The sequence below is a fragment of the Xenopus tropicalis genome, chromosome 5, assembly GCF_000004195.4.
Source record: "Xenopus tropicalis strain Nigerian chromosome 5, UCB_Xtro_10.0, whole genome shotgun sequence".
NCBI classification, from domain to species: Eukaryota; Metazoa; Chordata; class Amphibia; order Anura; family Pipidae; genus Xenopus; species Xenopus tropicalis.
Window position 1 is genome coordinate 122,823,513 of NC_030681.2, and position 20,349 is coordinate 122,843,861.

At 37.4% G+C, this 20,349-nt stretch overlaps 1 protein-coding gene across 1 annotated transcript in view; it reads left to right on the plus strand.

Moving 5' to 3' along the window:
* The window catches only part of clstn2 (calsyntenin 2), a 438,919-nt gene that overhangs the window by 163,520 nt on the left and 255,050 nt on the right, over positions 1 to 20,349 (plus strand). Inside the window, exon 2 of the mRNA XM_002941193.5 lies at positions 13,275 to 13,397. Coding sequence (XP_002941239.2) covers positions 13,275 to 13,397 — 123 coding nt within the window. The remainder of the gene's footprint in view (positions 1 to 13,274; positions 13,398 to 20,349) is intronic.

A 20,349-nucleotide genomic window follows, 5' to 3' on the forward strand; every position in this document is an offset into this window, starting at 1 on the left:
TTTTTTTGATGCTGCCGCAACTTTTTTGACTTGACTGCAACTTTTTCCTTGCTCTGCAAATTTTTTCAGTGGCAAATTTTTGCGCCAGTTTCGTGAAAAAATCTGCTAATGGCAAAATGCAGAATTTCCCCGTGAATCCATGCCTGCTGAAAAATTCCGCTCATCGCTAATCCACAGTACTGCTTTCCTTAAATGCAGACAAAACAATTTACAGTTAGTGAAGGATATTAATCTTTTCATCTTCCTTGAACTCGAGCTCACAGGATCCATCGCTGGCTGTAGTTCAGAAGAAATAAATTGCTCTTAATTTGATGGATCTGCTGGAAATAATAAGCTACTAAGTAAGAAATATTTCAGGTTTGAAATGAATGGAAATTTCTCTTTTTTTTCACCCTCAACTACTCAAAACTAGCAAAAAAAAAAATAAATCTATTTTAATTACCGTGTTGTGCTGGGTAAAAGAAACATAACCTCTCTAAAGGATTATGCTGATGAATTTGCCAATTTTCTGAAGGTAGGGTGACTGGATTAAATCACAGTACTTTATAAATGCTGACAAAGATTGGAACTTTTCTTTTTTATAATGATCCAGTAATGTAGTTAATAAGCCATAGCTAATGATTGCTCAACAGAAAAATGGGGCAGTATATTTCCCACGATAAAGCTGCTTTCCTCTGGATTACCTTGAATATGTTTCCTGACCAAATGTGTCAATGAAATTAGAAAACTCCACGTCTACATAGTATATATTGTTTTGGTGAAGTTTTTCTTCAAGGGGATTTTATTGTAGCATAATATTTCATTTCATTTTAAGCAGAGGTTTAAATAGTCCTGTACGATTTGATTTGTACATTGGATATTATATTTTTTAATTTAGCATCCCAGAGCAGGGAACAGGTTAATGGTCATATAACAAGCACACAGGTAGGTAACGTACAGCCAGAGTGTCTTAGCACATGATCCCTATATATAAGGATAGCTGCTTAACAGGAGCAAAACTTTCAGTAATACAGGTATGGGATTCCTTATCCGGAAACCCGATATCCAGAAAGCTCCGAATTACGGAAAGCCCGTCTCCCATAGACTCCATTTTAATCAAATAATTCAGATTTTTAAAATTGATTTCCTTTCTCTCTGTAAAAATAAAACAGTGCTTTGTATTTGATCCAAACTTAGATATAATTAATCCTTACTGGATGCAAAATAATCTTATTGAATTTAATTAATGTTTTATTGATTTTTTTATAGACTTAAGGTATGGAGATCCAAATTACGGAAAGACCCCTTATCCAGAATACCCTTGGTCTCGAGCATTCTGGATAATGGGTCCTATACCTGTATTTGTGGCCCAGTTCCTTAGAACCTTGCCTCAGATAGCAGTCTCTCATCAGAATGTCACTTTATGAATCTGTGCCATTACTCCAGTTTAGGGCCAGACCATGGTAAGAAAGTAACTTACCTGAAATTCTTTTACAGCCTCTCTGTATAAAGTTCTAGTAGAAAATCACTTACAGCTTCCAGGTAGTTCAGCCAGAAAGAAACTCCCAATGAGTATTTCAGTTGCACTGCTGTCTGTAACATAGATTATATCTCAGTTCAGGGTCAAGGTGAGAATCTTACCTGAGGCGACAGTGCCCTGCAAGTTACCAGGGTTGCCAAAAATCCGTAATCTGTTAATTTTTAGAGCTGAAATTTAAATTTTTATATCACACTCTGCACTAGGAATGTGGCCCTCTGGCATTGTAAAGTCTGTGTCAGGGAGGTTAGGGGTGCAAAATTGCCCTTGACTCAGAGTCCATAACAAGAGGTGCAGCACTGGAGAACTGCAGTTCAGATGGATGGGACATTGCAGCTTATCCCACTGTTGTGCAGCCACCAGAATATACTAAAGCAAATTTTTACCGCAACGTCTATGCCAGCAGGCACACCCACTTCCTCACCGACCTCCTGGGCCGACCCCTCTGAGCCAGCAGCTTCCACAAGTGTCAGGACCACATTTAGGGGCCTATTTGTTATGCTGTGTAAAACAAAATCTGGTGTAAAATGGTGTAAAAAGCTATGTAAAATAAATGCAGAATTTCGCCGTCCAAATTCCAGATTTGACACCTTTATTTTACGTGCAAAAAATTATGCTGTTTTTATGTGGCAAAGCTTGCTGATGTGTGCCAAATGTTGGCACCGTTTTTGTTACACAGCATAATAAATAGGCCCCATAGTGTACCGTGGCTTTGTTGGAACTGCCTTGTTCAACTTATATATGTATAGGAAGAGGCTAAGGATAGTAAAAGTCACTGAGGAGTCCCATGACTTTTATATGATCATGGAACTCAAAGGTGACTTCCAATAGCCTCATATTTATCAACAAAGGGTACATTATTTTGCATTAAACACAAGATACAGTATAGATTCAACATCAGTGAGAACATATAACTGATAACATCACTAAAAACCTTTTATAAGGTTACAGGCTATTGATGACTTTGAGTATTATAATTCCAATTCTATTGGTCATATTGGTGGAACATAACAGTCATGGGCCTTGGGTACAGCCTTTTGGGCTCCCTTCATTCAGGGCCTCCTAAATTTTCTTGTTCCAGATGCTTAAAAGTTGAGACCTCACCTTGAAATGCTTTTCCATTGTGTTTGTTAAGCAAAATAAACTTCACTTACACTATATAAATAATATAAATCTTGTTTCCTTCAGTCCTGGAATTACACAATCACATCAAATAGGCAGCTGCCATTTTGTGGACACTGTTATTAAGACAAGCTTTGTATCACCCCAAAATCTTGTGTATGTGCCAGAATGGGGGACCAGATGCCCATACCCATGCACTGGCTACACAATTGTATGGTTAGGAGGGAGGGGGGAAGTGTGAGCTGAATTGAAAGTTAAAGTACTTGTCTGCCCCACCTCTATGCCTAAGGCATAGAGGCGGGGCAGGCAATATATGATTGACAGCTGGGATTTTTAAATGCCTTTATAATGGGTTTGGATGTGTTAATATAGATATGAATTTGGGTTTCTTGTTCAATTTGAAAAGGACTTTTATTATACAGCTTTTTATGTCTGGGTGAGAGGTCCACTTTAAGGCAATCAGCAAAATCCAGAAGGGAAGCATTTTTGTGATGCAGATGATAATTAGAACATTACATAAAAAAACTGAAAGGTACATAAACACATTAATCTAAACACACAGGAAGTCTTCATGCAAATGTAGTAGGAACTAATTCAGTAAAGGTATTCAACCATGATTAGGATAAATAGCAATTTTATGGCTCTAACACCAGAACTAAGCATTTAATGGAGAGAATAGGTTAACTGATTATTTTCCAATTATATGTGGTCCGACTAAATTGGAGTCTATAGTGTTTGATCCTGCACATCAGATCAGCAGCTTGAGTAGACCGGCCTCGGCTGCACACATAAGATTCAGGATTGGTATCCAGTTTCAGTTCTGGAAACCAGTAACATTGACCCTCTCCAAGAATATTCTTTGATCGAGTAAGTATAAGCCTACACACAGACTATGTATAAAATTAAAATAAAGCAAAGAATATTGACAGTGTAATGTTGCAAGATTTACAGCAGATCATTTCTTCTACTCTAATGGGAATATTACCGGATGTGGGACAGTGATATTAGAATAGAAATCCCTTCCACTGGATAACTAGGCTGAAGTACCTTTCATTTTTTGTAATGAGCTTTTGGTTTTTGTTTCTTCTTTGTTTTTCTTTTATACCTCCCTTTTATGCTCTTCAAGCCTTATCTTTCATTTTTGGAAAGTACATTGTATAATGTATGTAAACCTTCTTGAAAGGTCTCTTAGATGAAGATATTCTAAATGATGTTAACTTTATTACTATGTACATCTGAGAGGACCATTTGTCACTTTTGTACTTTTACAGTAAGTTTAAGTAAAGTTTTTCACTAGATCTTGATCATTTCATGTTGTTTTTTTGTATAATAATGTAAAAATGAGAAGTAGCACATCTTGTAATATGTGTTGATATATCTGCAATTGTTATTTCATTATTTATACCTTAACTGGAAACCGTGGAAGCTTTTCAATGTACTTTTTTTAGTGCCACCAAGGTACTTTTAATTTTTTAGAAGTCAATTCAACCCATACCCATACAATTCAACCCATACGATGTTGTCCACTTATACAATGTTTAGTTGGACCAATGCTAAACAACTTTTAATTGGACTCCATTGTTTATTTCCATCATTTATTTTATGTTTTTTGAATTATTAGCGTCCCTGTTCTGCATGTATTCAGTCTTCAACTGAAAAGGCCATTTGGTTGCTGTGACCCAGGCAATCAGACAACAGAATGACCGTAAGGGCTCAATTTTATAGCTGTGTTTAATGTTTATTGCTTATCTTCAGGACTTCTCAAATTCATCTTCCACCCTCACTTTAAACTGGTTGATAGGGTAATTAAACCCTAGTAACCAGGTAGCAGTTAAAACTCCAGGCCTGATATAAAAAAGCAAATAACAAAAAAGTAAGCTCTTTGTTAATTGCCTTTGAATGCAGTTATATTCATCATACTGAATAGTAAATTCTACCTTTTAAATATATAAGTATGTTGTTTTTTCTTAGGTAACTATTACAGTTTGTGGAAAGACATTTTCTATAGTTAATTTTTAAAAGGACTGCATTCCTAAGAGAAAAAAAAGTACCAGCTCAATTTACATTACATTTCCTATAAAAAAAAAACCTGTAAGTTAATGCTCTAATGAGCTGCTTTAAAAAGAGACCAGGTCAGCAAACCTGCATTACCCTAGTGAAACCACACTGCATGTCAGGTGTAAGTCTGGAATTGACTGTAGATTAAAAGGTTATTTTAACACAAACCACATTCACGTTTATAAACCTGACATTCTATACAATTCAGTACCATATGACCTTTGCTTTGCATTTTACTGGGATAACTTAGAAATGTTAATAGGACAAGATTGTCTGTAACTTGGGTGGAGCCACAGTGTTCTGGCTGTGGTTTGTATCTTTCTGTGCAAGTTACACAATTAGAGCTCATACCAAAAAAAAAAAAATGTAAAAGAAATGTTGGCATTTTGTGGACAGAAGTAATGTAATATAAATTTAATTTGTCTTTATTTAATATCCTATGTCTTTTGAATGATACGGCTTTTGGCTCTACTTCACTCCAGCTGTCTAGTTGGTGGGGTCAGTGACTCTAGAGTTACTTGAGGAAATAATGTAACCAATGTAACAATGTTTGCAGCAGTTCTAGCATCCAATCAGCAGGCAACATCTATTGTCACCTGCCTGCAAGTAACTATCTGATAGGCTGAAATGGGCCAATAAAAATGATCTATTTTGACGCAGGTGCGTTTATTCATGGCAAAATTTTGTGGAAGTTTCACGAAACAATTCGCCAATGTCAAAATACGGAAATTCAATGCACCTTTTTTTTACGCTGCGTCTTTTTTGACGCGGCCTTGAATTTTTTCAGTGAAATTTCGCAGAAGTTTTGTGAAACAATTTGCTAGTGACAAAATGCGGAAATTTGCTGCAAATCCATGCCTGCAGAAAAGATTTGCTCATCAGTACACCGGTTACATAGCAGATAACAAATAAAACACCGTTGTATTCTGCAGGTTTTATCTGTTATCTGCTATGTAACCTGTGCCTTTTCTCCTTTTGAATGGCTGCCCCCATGGCTACACAGCACGGTTTATATATAAAATATAGTAGTCTTTCTGAAGCAAACACATAACTTTTACCAGTGCAGGGCAACAGTACATTATAGTTTAGTTACTTTGATTTTCATTTTTTGTTGTTACTGTTCCTTTAATATCCTTAAGGTCTTTAATAGAGACAAAAATTAACTGTCTTCATTTGTGATCATGAATTGTTTCCTACATCTAGAAAATTATACAGGTATTGTATTCATTAACTGGAAACCCATTATCCAGAAAGCTCTGAATTTGGGAAGGCCATTTACCATAGACTGCATTTCGTCAAATAATTGACATTTAATTCCTTTTTCTCTGTAATAATAAAACAGTACCTTCTACTTAATCCCAACTAGGGTATAATTAATCATTATTTGAGGCAAAACAATCCTATTGGTTGGATTAATGTTATTTTTTATTAGAAATCCAAATATTAGGAACAGACCCCTTGAAAACCCCAGGTCCCAAGCATTCTGGATAAGGCTCCATACCTGTACCTGCTAATCCTCCATGTAGGTCCGACTTGTTACTGACTGACTTATAAGTTGAGTTTACCAGCATGTTACACAGAGCCTGGCATGCTAAGCTCACTGTAGGTTCTCAGGTTTAGATGACTCAAATTTGTGACAACATAAGGCATCTATGAGGCTGTGGTTCTACTCTAGCTGCTTCATCTCATTTATAGTTTCCAACATGGATCTGAACATTCAGAAAAACAAAATCATACTACCACTGGGTAGAAAGACTTATGAGTGAACAATGTACATGGGCTTCAAAGTGTCAAGGAGCCAGAGGAATATTGTGCAAGCAGCTTTGTGCTTACACAAAACATATCTGTGGGTGCTGTTCTCTCCGGAGCTGTCATGCCGACATAAAAAAGAAATACAGGATTTGTCTCAGGGCTCAAAGCAGAATTGGCAAGCACACATCTACTAGATAAGTATAGCTGACAGCAAGCATTTTTTTCTTGCTAGGGTTATGAAAAACAAATGGTCTGTTTGCAGCGAATGAAGTGTAAAATATGTAATTACCATTCATTGTTCTAAGCATTTTGCTGTAAAAAGCATGAAATTAAACTTTATTGCAAATCACTCTCATTTGAACCACTTTTTACTAGGAAAGCAGATATGCTTTAGGTCAGGAAGATTTTATTGACAAGATTTACAGTCATACCAGGATAATTGGAGGCAAAATTCAGTGTTTAGAGAATCAGATCCGGTACTTAAACACCAAACTGAACAAATTAACTAAAACAATTAGCCCACAACATAATAGTTCTTGTAATTAGATGCTTATATAAATGTACTATAGTTTCCCATGATATAACCTCAGGGGGGAAATGTTATAAAAGAAGTTTCAAAAGTTTGCAAATAATCTCTACTTATTTTTTCAATTATGCATCAAATCAGGAAAAGATTGTAGAAACACCTGAAAACTTTTGCTCTAATTAGTTTAAACTGACTCCCACCCAATAAGGGAGCTCTAACTGGGGAGCATAGGGGCTTGATTGGAGTAGGAATGGGCAGCTTAGGTGAGGATGGGTAGCAGAGGGAACAGGTTAGGAAGGGGTTAATGAAAGGGTCACAGGTTTCAAGATGCTGAGCTGGAAGTATGGATTCATTAAGCTGTGTTCAGAGGAAGACCAGGAGACGTGGGGTGGCAGGGAATTGTAATGAGGCCAGCAGGAAGGTGGATCTCTTACCTTTGCCAGTAGCCTGGTGAGCAGCATCCCTGGAAGTGGCTGGCATGACTATGTATCCCAATGATTTGTTTTGTTATATAGACATCATATCTTGAATTCTGTGTAGGTGAGGCTCAGCATCCCAGCTTGGCACAGGCCATTTACTACATTCCACCCCTCCCTATCCAAATAAATATGGATTGTACAAATTAATTTGACCGTTCCTCAGGCCTGTTCATCGCCTCGTGTTTTTTTCTACTGACCATGGTCAAATTTTTAGTTCCTTTGGTTCGGCGCTTACCATCACCATGAAGTGATGAAAAAGTGAGCTGGTGAAAGAAGAGGTTAATATGGGGGAAACTCTGGGAAGAGCCCACTCACCATCCTATTTATAAATCTGGACAATGAACCTAAGAGTCATTGCCCTTGTAAATAAAGGATAGATTTAGCTTTTTTCATGCTTGTGTGGGTCACCAACATTTTTCACATCTGTGTATGCCTTATAATTAAAAAGGTTTGGGGTTCCCTGCCCAACAGTCGGCCAGTTGTCACCTATCTGAAAATAAATTTCTTGGTGGAAGACCAAACAGCTTTACAAGTAAGCCCTGTCTAATACTTTTCTATTAGGTGCTATTCTATCAATTATTTCACATCATTCATGGGATCTCTAATCCCCCACTTCACTAAGATGTTGGTTATTTTAGGGCCCAAACTCTGAGGCCTTCCTCTTCCTCAGGCTCCTACTAAGGCCTCCTCCATTAGCAGCATTCAGTCCCTCTATGAGTTAGAGAGAGAGAGAACCCTGTGTTCCCTCCACTTTTATAAACAAAGCAATAGGAATTAGGAACCACCTCTGGCCAATGGGAATACCCCCCTCTGCCAGGGCATAGATTACTAACCAGGGACTTCCTGTATGGTCTGGCAATGTTAACCCCTTACATCCCCTACAGTACAATGCTATTTTTGTATTTGATTAATTTACAGTACTTTACAGTAGTTTGCCGGTTTAATTTTTTCTGTTTTTATCTTACGATTGTGTAAAAAGTTTGTTCTGAAAATACTTTGTGCTTGGTTACGTGTGACTAGTTGGGGAAAAAAAAGTTGAGACAATTGCTGCTTATTCAACTGTAAGGTTTATATGGTTAATCTTTCCAAAAAACCATTGTGGAAAGACGCTTTGTGTTCTTTCATTCCTATCCTTTCAGACTCATTGAGTTTTATTGTGTCCCTTCTGTTGCAGAGCAAGTGTCATAGGTGCTTTCATTGTATGGCATCTGAGCTCTTTCTCTCCCAGTGAAGGTACATCGGTAAAGAGTAATTCAGGACCCCAGCCAGCAGGGTTATTATCTGCTTCGCCAATCATCTGCGATTGCTGCAGGAAAGTTCATAGCAATGTCACAAGTAAATATGTTCAATACAAAACTAATGGATTCCATCTAAGGCAGAGAGGATCAGAAGTTACCCAATTGCATTATGTGTAGAAAAACTCAGGTAAAATTGTAACACAAAAAATATTGATTCTGTGGAACCTGCTCAGCAAGATCATGCCACGAGCACTTGATAAATAAGGAGTATTTGAAATGATAGATATATATCAAATTGAGCTGAGGATAATGTGTATTGTATATTGTTGTATAGGCAGGAATTGGCATTCTTTATTTCTAACTGAAAATGTTTTATAATTGAATGCAGTAAATGACAGTAACCTGCAGCAGAGGTGCTTTTCAAATGATTTTACCCTAAAAATGAACTAATAAAAGACAAATGCTTTAAAGCTGAGAGTTTTGTTTCAGGGGCAGATTAATGGCATTTGGCTGCCTTTGTTTCTGGTTCTTGCCATCATAATGCGCCCAATACTTTAGGCACAAGTACGCTGTGCCAGTTGACTCTTGATAAACGAACAGAAGACCTCTCGCACACCCTTTGCTCTCCAAGATACTTTAGCGCTCGTTGCACAATGTTGGAGGGATCGGCACCCTCCCAAAATTCCAAGTAGAAACTAAAACACTGGCACTCAGGAGCTGCAAACGGGACTAGCCCTTTAGAAATCTTTATTGCAGAAATGTAACGTTTCGGGGCAAAGTGACAAAGTGATTGACAAAGGGGTCACTTTGCCCCGAAATGTTGTATTTCTGCAATAAAGATTTCTAAAGGGCTAGTCCCGTTTGCAGCTTCTGAGTGCCAGTGTTTTAGTTTCTACTTCCAGTTGACTCTTGACCCATGCAATAGTTCCAGGGCTCCCCTATTTCAATAATAGTAATGAGCGAACCTGTTGCATTTTGATTCGCCAAAAAAATTTGCAAAATGGTGAAAAATTTGTGAAATACATTGTCAAGTTAATAGGAGTTTCATTCACAGCAAGTGTGTGACTTTATTTCTAACTACAAATGCATTAAAGTCAGGGGGTGTTTTTCTCAATTTTTTTCTTACTCCAAATATGAGTTTATGCTGAGGTTTAGGGAAATGCTGAATTTTAATGCAAATTTATGCCTGCCAAAAAAATTTCTCATCGCTAGTCAATGGGGGTATATTGGTGCTTTGCGTGAAAACATACAATTGAAAGAATTAGTTTTAGATGCAAGCACCTTTAACAAATGGCAGTGATTGTCCCAAAACCTGCGGTAAAGGTTTTGCAACAGCGTTTGTGCTTATAAAATAAGCCCTGTTACAAGTATATTTACACAGTCAAAAAGATTTATCATTGGTATGTATAGGAAGTTTACTCTGCTGAAATCAGGCAACCCAGATAAGATAATAGGATTCTTCCTGTACTACTGTTAGGGCTCTGGCACACGGGTAGATTAGTTGCCCGCGACAAAACTCATTGTTTGCGGGCGACTAATCTCCCCGAGTTGCCTTCCCCTGCCATCCCACCGGCGACAATGTAAGTCGCCGGTGGGTTGGCACACGCGGCGGCGCGATTTTGCGCAAATCGCCAAAGTTGCCTCGCGAGGCTAACAGGTTATTTGTGTTTTTTAAACTTGCTTGCCCATATTACTACATGAACTCCATAAAACTGCTAGGTTTTATTTATTGCAATTAGCCCTCTTTAAGAGCTGTGAGTTACCATTCCAAGGGCAGTGACACACAAGGAGATTAGTCGCCCTGGGATTAATCTCCTCTAGAGGTGGCGACTAATCTCCTTGAATCCTTTCCTACTTGTGAGACTGTAAATTGACAGTAAGAAAACATAAGAAGGGCATTTAAGTTCATATTTTTTTTTTCCACTTGTGTAAATAAACATACATTTTTCATTATTTGTTAAAGTATTTTTTGTGATTTATTAAGCGTAAAAAATTACAAACAAACAACACTAATACAAAACATCCCCATCTAAAAGCTGTCATCAAGGCAAATTTTAACCATTTTTATTTTATTTGCGCCTTTAGAGGTTTTTTGGGGGGGGGGGGGTTCATTTGTAAGATGCATAAAAAACTAAAAAAATTTGTAATTTGTTTGTTCTTTTTAATTTGGATCTTTTAATTAATAACTAGACATTATAGTGGAAATGAGTTTAGTCGTGCTTTTAAAAACCTCTAAAACCATGAAAATCAGAATGCCGATAAATCTGCCCCTAAGTGTCGCTTTAGCTTTCTGAAGTCGCCCGAAATTTACTCACGAGGCAACTTTAGGTGCCAAAGCAACATGTGTTTTCCAACCAGTGATTTACATGGCTGCTGGTAGGAAAACATTCAGAGGGGATTAGTCGCCACGGCCTTATGGTAGCACAGGGGCTACTTTAGAGTTTATCTACTATCTATAATGAACTCCATTCTGTAATTTAAGTGCCAGAGAATAATGCCATGGAACTCTGTGGTGATTTTTAAGATATATAAATGGCTAGAAGTGCATTCATTAACATAGGCACCACCCAGGTGCTACCAAAGGAATAAAATGTCTATAAAAAAAGAATGGTGCTGTCTAGGGACTTAATTATAAAGAAAGAAAATGTTTATCAGCTCAGTGGTTTGGGCCTCTCTCTTGGAGAATGCAAATCCTGTGAGTGCAGCTGCTTTTTGCATTTCTTTTTGCTCTAGCACCCAGGTATTTACTATGCATATGGTGTACATCAAACTGCTTAGAAATTTCAACAAACAAACAAAAAATAAATTAAATAAAAAAAAAAAATATATATATGTATATAAACATGTGAGAGAAAGATGTGCATGTTTATGTGTGTCTATGCTTGCAGAGATATTTTTTATTCATTTTTTATTAATATTCTGATGAGGCCATTTTTGCAGATGCTTTTTATAATGCGAGGTGCATCTTTAGGTATAAAATGAAATGCGCGTCCCTATAAAGCTGGCGCACCACACTAGATCAGCTGGGAAGAGAACAGTCTGTAAGGTTTCCTTCTAAAATATATGGGGTGAAATAAGGACTGCTTACTTATAAAAGGTCAGTGGCTCAGTGCCAGAGATATGAATTCTGATTTATAGCGCAGGCAAATTACCGACACGCCGCCGGAGTTTTTCACCCCGAGGTGCAGACAGTTTTAGGTCCTTTGATTGAAAAATAAAGATGTTGATCCTAATCTTTCAGTCTTGCTCTAGGCGCCGGATCTAACGAGGCTATAGTCCCTTTCCAGCCTCTGCAGGAGGGAAGAGGTCAAGGGAGGGGGCATATGTTGCTGAAAGACTTTATTTTAAAGTTAAAATGAAGAAATGTAACCTTCAACAGCTTTTATGAGTTTATTAAATCAACCGGTGTGTTTATGATGTCCTCTATCCGGCATGCAACAACATTGTGAGCAGCCCCAGTAGCTGCTGGGGGCCCAGGGATATAAATGTCTAAAGCAGAATATAATAAAAGTTTGAAATTGTTAAATATGCCATAGCTGCAAATGTATTTAGCATCCTGCCAGAGAAAAAAGATTTTACACACTAGCGTGCCCTCTGTGTAATAAAACTTCTCACTGGAAAAGTCATTATTTTGTGCCACCTTCAAGCAGGACGGAAGAATGCGCTATGCACAATTAAAATTTGCAATCTAATAACCATCCAATAAACAAGGTTATGCTGCAAAATGTAATTTCTCATTTCTTAATTGTTAGAATTTTTATTCTGTTTACAACTTTTATTACTTTTATTTTCTTCATCAAAAATACAGAAATAAAAGGTCCATTGGTTTCTCTTTCTGCCAACACAGAAAAGACTTAATTCTAAAGTAATATTTTAATCCTTAACAAACTTTGTACGGGTATGGGGGTATCTGATAAGGGATCTTTCTGTCATTTGCATCTCCATACCTGCTAAAAATCATGCTAAAAGTCATTTAACCATAAATAATCCCAATAGGATTGTTTTACCTCCAGCTTGGGACTGTTTAGTTATTACAGACAAAATGGAAATCATTTTTAAAAATCTCAATTATTTGTTTTACTTATATAAAAAATATAGTGAGGTTTTGGGGGATGGAAATGGCCAAAATACTTTTCTCTGGGACCCATAAGCTTTTGTTGATAAGACTTCTCCAAGTTAGGTTCAGCTACATACACAGCTACTACTAGCCATGCACTAGACCTGTACCCAAATCATTTTCAGGTTTACTGAAAGCTCAAATTTTTTTTGATCCTCGGTTCATCATAATGAGATTGAGAGTTTATTCTTCCAAAAGAGTGCATTGAGCATGTTAGGAATGTGCCATCCTAAACAGTTTGTCTTCTGGAATTTGGACTTATTTTGTTATGTCCCATTATGTGTAAATGTTTGGCTATTGAACTTTTAGTTGAAACCAAACAACCCTTTGCTTGAGATCTTGGGCCTATTTTTAAAGGTACAATTTTCTAATCACAATATTGCCTCTAAACTTAGATGCTAATGAGAAAACTGTATTTGTTTTATCAAATCACTAATATGCAACCTGATTTTTGTCTTTTTTTTAGTGAACAAACACAAACCTTGGATTGAGACTTCGTACCATGGAGTCATTACTGAAAACAATGACACTGTGATTCTAGATCCACCTTTGGTTGCTCTGGATAAAGATGCCCCGGTTCCTTTTGCAGGTAGGAGGGTATATACACCCTTGGATTGTGTTTATTCTAAATTCTAAAGATTCCATTTAATTCTGTGCCCCTTCTGGTTATGGCAACAAAGAAATATCAAGGTAAATTCTTGTTTTTGGAGAATTTCAAATATTCTGCAGAACAAAATGCATTCAACAAATGTAAGGCTTCTTCATGTTTGTCTGAATGGATACAAAGTTGGGGTGCCTGTGTAATAATTTAAACATTTTTTTTAAATATGGTAAATGTGCATACTATTATATGTAACTGCAGCATGTTAGGAGAGCAAGGATCTCCAACCTCTGAAGGACAGATAAATATAGATGTCCCTGCCAATAAAGATATATTTAATTAATTTTCCATTATGTTTGCATTAGTAACCACCAGGTCATTAAAAAGCAAGAAAACCTGAAGTGGTATTTGTATAGCAGTGGACAGAAAGGGACAAGAAAGGCAAGTCTTTAGGGACATTACTGTTATTGCCCTGCTGTAGCTCTGCCAAGAGTTTTTGTGGAGCCACCTATGTCTTATTTGTTATATCTACATCTATGGCCTCTACAGTCATCCAGAAGGGCATCTCTGTGTTTCCCTGACAATATTTCTTGCAATCCATTCAGTAATACTTTCTACAACAGGGAGCCTCAACCTTTTTTACCCGTGAGCCACATTTAAATGTGAAAAGAGTTGGGGAGCAGCATGAAAAAGGTTCTGGGGTGCCAAATAAGAGCTATGATTGGCTGTTTAGTTACCCCTATGTGGGCTGGCAGCCTACTGGAGACTCTATTTGACAGTACATCTGGTTTTTATGCAACCAAAACTTGCCTCCAGTCCAGGAATTTAAAGATAAGCACCTGCTTTGAGGCCACTGGGAGCAACATCCAAGGGGTTGGTGAGCAACATTCTCTAGTTTCTCTAGAGCCACTGGTTGAGGATCGCTGTTCTACAATGTCACAGACTGAGGCGTCCAAGTGAATCGCAAACATTGTCAACCCAAAAAATAATTTTTGCCTATTAAAGAAAACATAATTCTAATCAACTTTCCAATATGGGTTTATTAAAAATTGTTAGTGCTTTAAAAGTTGCTTAACTCTTGGTCATGACATTTTTTTAACAACATTGCAAAGAAACAGTCTCCTGCAAGTCAGGTCTGTCAATCTGCTGCCTTGTGTTACATTGTTTCAGCCAGAGCCACCAGGGCAGAGAATAGAAAACGACAGACAAACACAGCTTTAATAGCAATTATATATAAAATTGACTTAAATGCTTAGAAATAGCAAATTGCTTAGAATTATGTTTTCTTTTATTAGGTAAAGCATGTCCTTTATGCTGATATGATATGCTGTAGTTAAGCAACAATTCTCTCTACATTTTATTTTAAATTCTATTTATGGATAGTAACCAAAAGCTAACTATTCAGTACAATATTTCTTTACCAACAAATATCACAAGGGAACATACAATAGAAAATCAGGTAAAGAAAGTGCCAAATTTAATCCTTTATGCCTACTGTGGTTCTCCATGCAATGTTGCACATGTAGCTCACATATGCGCTGATGGCATTACTGTGCAACTATGGTGGCAACTTCCTATGGATTCATAGTCGAATCCATTCTGCTGTAAATCCGTGAATGCATTTTCTGCCATTGGGAGAGAAAAAATAGATTGAGAGCCACAGCTGCACTGTATGTTCCTGTCTGACTAGCAAAGCAGATGAAGGGGTGCACTGCCTCTATATCTACATTAAATATATTGTGCCCCCCTTTCCATAGTTTCTTGCAGCTGGAATTGAACTAAAGCTGGCCATACCAAGAGAGACCTGTTGGTGCAGGGGTTTGATTAAATAATTCAGTAACCACACCACTGAAACCACTGTGGATTTTCTTAGCATGTAATGCAGAAAATGCATTGTTGCTGCAAACGTTCATTAACTGTAGTTTACTCACAGTACTGCACTATGGTTTTCTTACTGGTAGTTCATGCTAATATTTCACATTACCAATTGCTGTTCATTCTTATGGGCTAAATTCACATCACATAATTAGCGCACATGTTTCATGTGTCCCTAGTTTAGCATATACTGGAATGTCTGCCCTGGATATCTTCATTTAGAAAGCACAGCTTGCCTGTGAAGCCTGAAAGGCATAATTGTCACAATAAGGGCAGATGTCCTGTTATGGCTCTGAGACTGGACAGGCTATTGTACCTTCATCCCATCGGTTTGACAGTATCCATATTAAAAGAACCTGTTAAACACTCAACACATTTTGGTGTCTATCTGCAAATATATACACCAGCTGTTAACCTCATAAAATGGCATAATGTGACGCCTGCCTCTTTCAGCTTGTACAGTCAGGGCACTAATGCAGATGCGTTATGCTAATGGACCTCAGGATACATTTGTTTTTGCACCGCTAGTTATATGTGTAATGGATTGAAGAAACAGAAAGCTGTGCTCTTAATTGAAGTGGATGTTCTTTTGTTAGGGAACAGATATTGAACTTTTAGCCAATGAACTTTAAAAATGCTGGGTAATCAGAGGAAATGGGCAAATAAGTAAGTTCCATATTTATTAAGTAGGTTTTATTTGACCACATATGTAGTTAGTGCTGCCATTTTTTGTGCATAACATTAAACAGGCTTTAGTCAAGTGTTTATTTCAGCTTACAGGTTGAGTAAAGGCACTTCTGAAATCAACAGGGGCCATGGAAACACAGAGATACTGCAGCTGGTTAGTAGGGTAGGGTTTATAACATGGCCAGGGGCCTGGGCCAAGTATTGGTAGTTTTTTAAGGTTTTTGTAATAGGCAAACTTCCATACTTAAATATACCCTATTTCCTTATGTAGTTTGTGTTACCTTACTAAATTTTAGCTGAATGTAGCTTTGAATGTACACCACTACAATGAGAGTGCTCTCAATAATCCAAAGAGAAAGGTATTCCTATGCCAGCTAGTTATTTACTATGGAATACAACTGAATAATTTACCTGTGGTTGTGCCAAGTGGTTGGGAATATTGGGTTAGCGGCTGTGACTCAAAAGCTGACACAGATCCAGCAATAACAAACTAAAATAGAAAATCTATAGAACTTATTATCTGATATCCCCTAATTCTCTGGTGGGGTCTTTTGCTCTAGACAGGCGAGATGATCAGAGTTTCAGGCAAAGAGAACCTTTGCAAGTAGCCACAAGATATCATTGTTAAGAGCCGTCTTAGTTCTCTGACATTCTTTGAAGCACACTGTTTATTTGAAGATAACTGCTGCCTTTCTTCATTCTTAACAAGTTGTTTGCCCAGTCAAGTGTAGGAAAGATCCCATTAGCTCTTTTCATGTAGGGATATGTTTGTTCCAATTCATGACAAAAGCAACAGAGCATTCCCCAATCTTTATACCCAACTAAAATAAACAAAGTCCTTATCCGGTTGTTATTTTTTTTTAGTCCAGTCTGCTTTCTCTGCCAGTTCCCTGTCCTAACACTATAATTTATACTGGGCTATCAAGCCAAGGCTTCTGCCTCACAGCGTTGCACAGAGGGACAATAAATTGTACTTCTAACATGCTGCTAAATCTTCCGAGTCTATTATATATAGAACTTAATGCCGTGCATATTTTATGTCAGAATGTCATATTGTATAAACATGTATCTTATAAAGGTGCATAAGTAGTTCTTAGAAACTTTTCAGGCTGGGTCTGGAGAAGTTAAGATTCAATACTGTAACTCCACCAATTTTTACTCATCAGCTGAGTTCTCTTCACGAACCAGCAGACAAGTGAAAATACCGACCTTGCACAATGCTGTCATTACTGCTCTTCAGCTTTTATTAGAGCACAATGGCAGTGATATGAAAAGAACTAAAAAGTCATTTTTAAATCAGAAACCAATGATATGGGAAGATCGCTCTTCTAGGAAGCAATTATTTCCCTAGAAGGACATCTAGTAACTCAGCTGTTATGAACCACTGGTTCCAAAGTGCTGGTATGCTCATTGGTTATAGACTTTGGGAACTTAATAATGTCTGTTACTAGTAAAGGCTGGGATAAACCATGAGATTCACTAATTTGTAGTGGTGCCAAAATGCTCCTGTTTTGGCTTTTGTGTTACTTTCATCTACCTATCTGTTGTTATTAAAAAGCTAATGGTTGGATATACAGGTATGGGACCTGTTATTAAGAATGATAGGGACTTGGGGTTTCTGGATAAGGGATATTTCCATATGAATCTCCATACCTTGTTAGTTAAGATCTCTGTTTTATTATCACAGAGATAACAGGTTTCCGGATAACGGATCCCATACCTGTACTTAAATAAAATTGATCCAAGACTAAGAACGGGAGGTTCCAAACATTTCCCAGCTGATGAGAGAAATTAGCAGCAATATAGAATATGAAATGGCAATTCCAATAAATATTTCGGAAAGATGATTCATACAGGAAGCTCAAAAATATGGAAGAACATTTCTGGTCTTGATACTCTATAGTTATCTGTGATGTGTCTGAGGTTTTTAGTTTTTTTTGGTTTAAAAGTTACCATTTGAAATTTCTATTTGTTAAGTTACAATGTTTTACTTTTCTCTCTGGAGATATTGATAAAATATGCTGTGTAATTATTATGGTTTACATGTATTCTAAAAACTAATAAAAAGTAAGCTGAAAAAAAAATTGATCCAAGACTAATGAAAGTGTAGCGATGAAAGTGTATTTATAACAGGGAGCATGTAACAGTTATATTAAGCAGATATTGTCAGGATTATTTAAATGGAAAAAGCATACTTTGTTGCAGCTTAATAGAAATGCACAACACATGAAGGGAGTGGAGAGGGGGCAATAAGGGAAGAATTAGTAGGCACCAGAAGGGGCATTATGGATTTCTGTGACAAGATTTAGCTAGAAATAAAGTGTGCGGAACAGGAAAATGCTGGGAACTTAACGTACTATGGTTAAAGATAAGGAAAGCCTGCTGTCAGTCAGTAAGTCATAGAAACCAAATCAGAAGATAACTTTTATATTTAAAATATAGGGATGCACCAAACCCATAAACTTGGGATTTTGAGAATACAGAATATATACAAAAGGTTTTGGTTGAATAACGAACCAACTCTAAGCCCTAATGTGCATAATGCAATTTGAAAAATAAAAAAAAAATGATGTTTCTTTCTCTAGAGCTGTAAAGTCCCATGAATATATGGGTTTAGATTTAGTTCTGCTGAACACCTTGGATTGATCCTGCAAATAACGCTGTGATTAGACTGAATCCCAAACGAATCAAAATGTCATTAATAGTATATTATTTTTTGGGGCATGCTATGTATTACAGAACCTATTTTGTGTGCCACCGAAATTGTTGATTTTTTTTCTTTCTTATAATTTCTTATAATTTTTATAACCTATTTTCTTACCTCCAGGGTCCAACCTCACACTGAACAAACTGCGCAACTACTCATATAAAAATGAGTCCCCCTTTCAGTCTTCACAAACAACTAATCATTTAATGCAGCAGTTGGCCTTTCCACTGAAGACATTCTGTTTGCGCTGTCAATAACAAGCAGCTAATAAAAAGTCAGACAACAAAGCTGCTATAAACTCCCTCTATCCCATACATAAGCAATGTGCTTGAACTTCTTATGAATATTTATATAATGTACTAAATGTAATGTCAGGACTGTCTTTAGCTGTGGAGATGCCTGGGGCAACCACACTTTGTGGGGGCGAGATTTTGTTAAAGGCAGACTATTAGGGGGCGATTTATGAATGCAAGAACAGTGTACCCATATTCAATTTTTTCCCCACAATCCCAGCTTTTATTGCGGATAAAAAAGGGAGTTGTGCCTTACATAAAAATGACTGATATATTGAAACATTGAACTTTTAGATGGGTATCTGGTGTAGTTCCACCTGTGGTCCAGAAGCCATCATTTCCAGCAGGCCACATCAAAAATAAATTCCGCTCATAATTATTTAGGTGCATGTCTGTTGCATTATAGATACAGGCCACAGTGGGAACCATGGAACTACACCAGCTTAAAGATGAAGGTAGGTGCAGGTTTTCCCTGTGTCAATAAAGGCACTTGTCTGCAACTAAGAACAGGGGGCAGGTTGGATGCACCAATGCAAGCTCAACTATAATGTTAGGATGCAAGTACTTTATATGAATGAAGTCAACACACCGAATGCGTCCAATTTAGTGTGACTAAAACTGCGGTTGTGGTTGTTTGAGCCTTTTCTCTTGCAGCTGTTGCTAAACTGTTAGTAAACTGCAGGTTCCAGAGAGTCCTTTACCAGGACCTAAGGTTGGCCAGTGTTTATATAAAATGCTTCTGCCCTTATCTTACCATACTCTATGTAGGGCTGATTTAGTTTGATGCATACTAGTTTTATACAGCTTGAAGGGCCTGGTGCACAGCAAACCCTCCTCCTCCGCTGCTGCCTGCCCAGTCACACTGAGGTAGGAAATGGCCTACCTGCTGCCTCTATAGTTCCGCCAGTGGTTTTATTTATGTTAGGATATAGTATATATGTATGTAACTGAATGGCCATAAGGCAGGACATCATTTTCACTCAAATAAAACTTGGCAGCACAGGGGCCTCATGAGCACTTATTGCTCTTACTGAAGACATTACTTAGTAGAGAATTCTCAATGGCTTCCAATTTTTAACCAAACACTAATAAAATTGTGAAAGGCCCAGCAGAGGGAGATTGATATGTTAGACAGAATGACATGTTTAATGGACACAGCTGACAAGATTTCTGCTTCTCCCTTGGAGACGGGCCTTGGGAATGTTCCAGCTCTGCTAATGAAGTACACGAACCGAGAATGGTAAAATAGCCATAGATGTATTTCACTGTGAGATAAGACAGACGTGAAATGAAAAACTGCTTACAGTTTGGTTGTAACTCAGAAACAGAGCAACTATCAAAAGACAGCTGACAGCATTCTAATTTGTGGTTTCGTTGC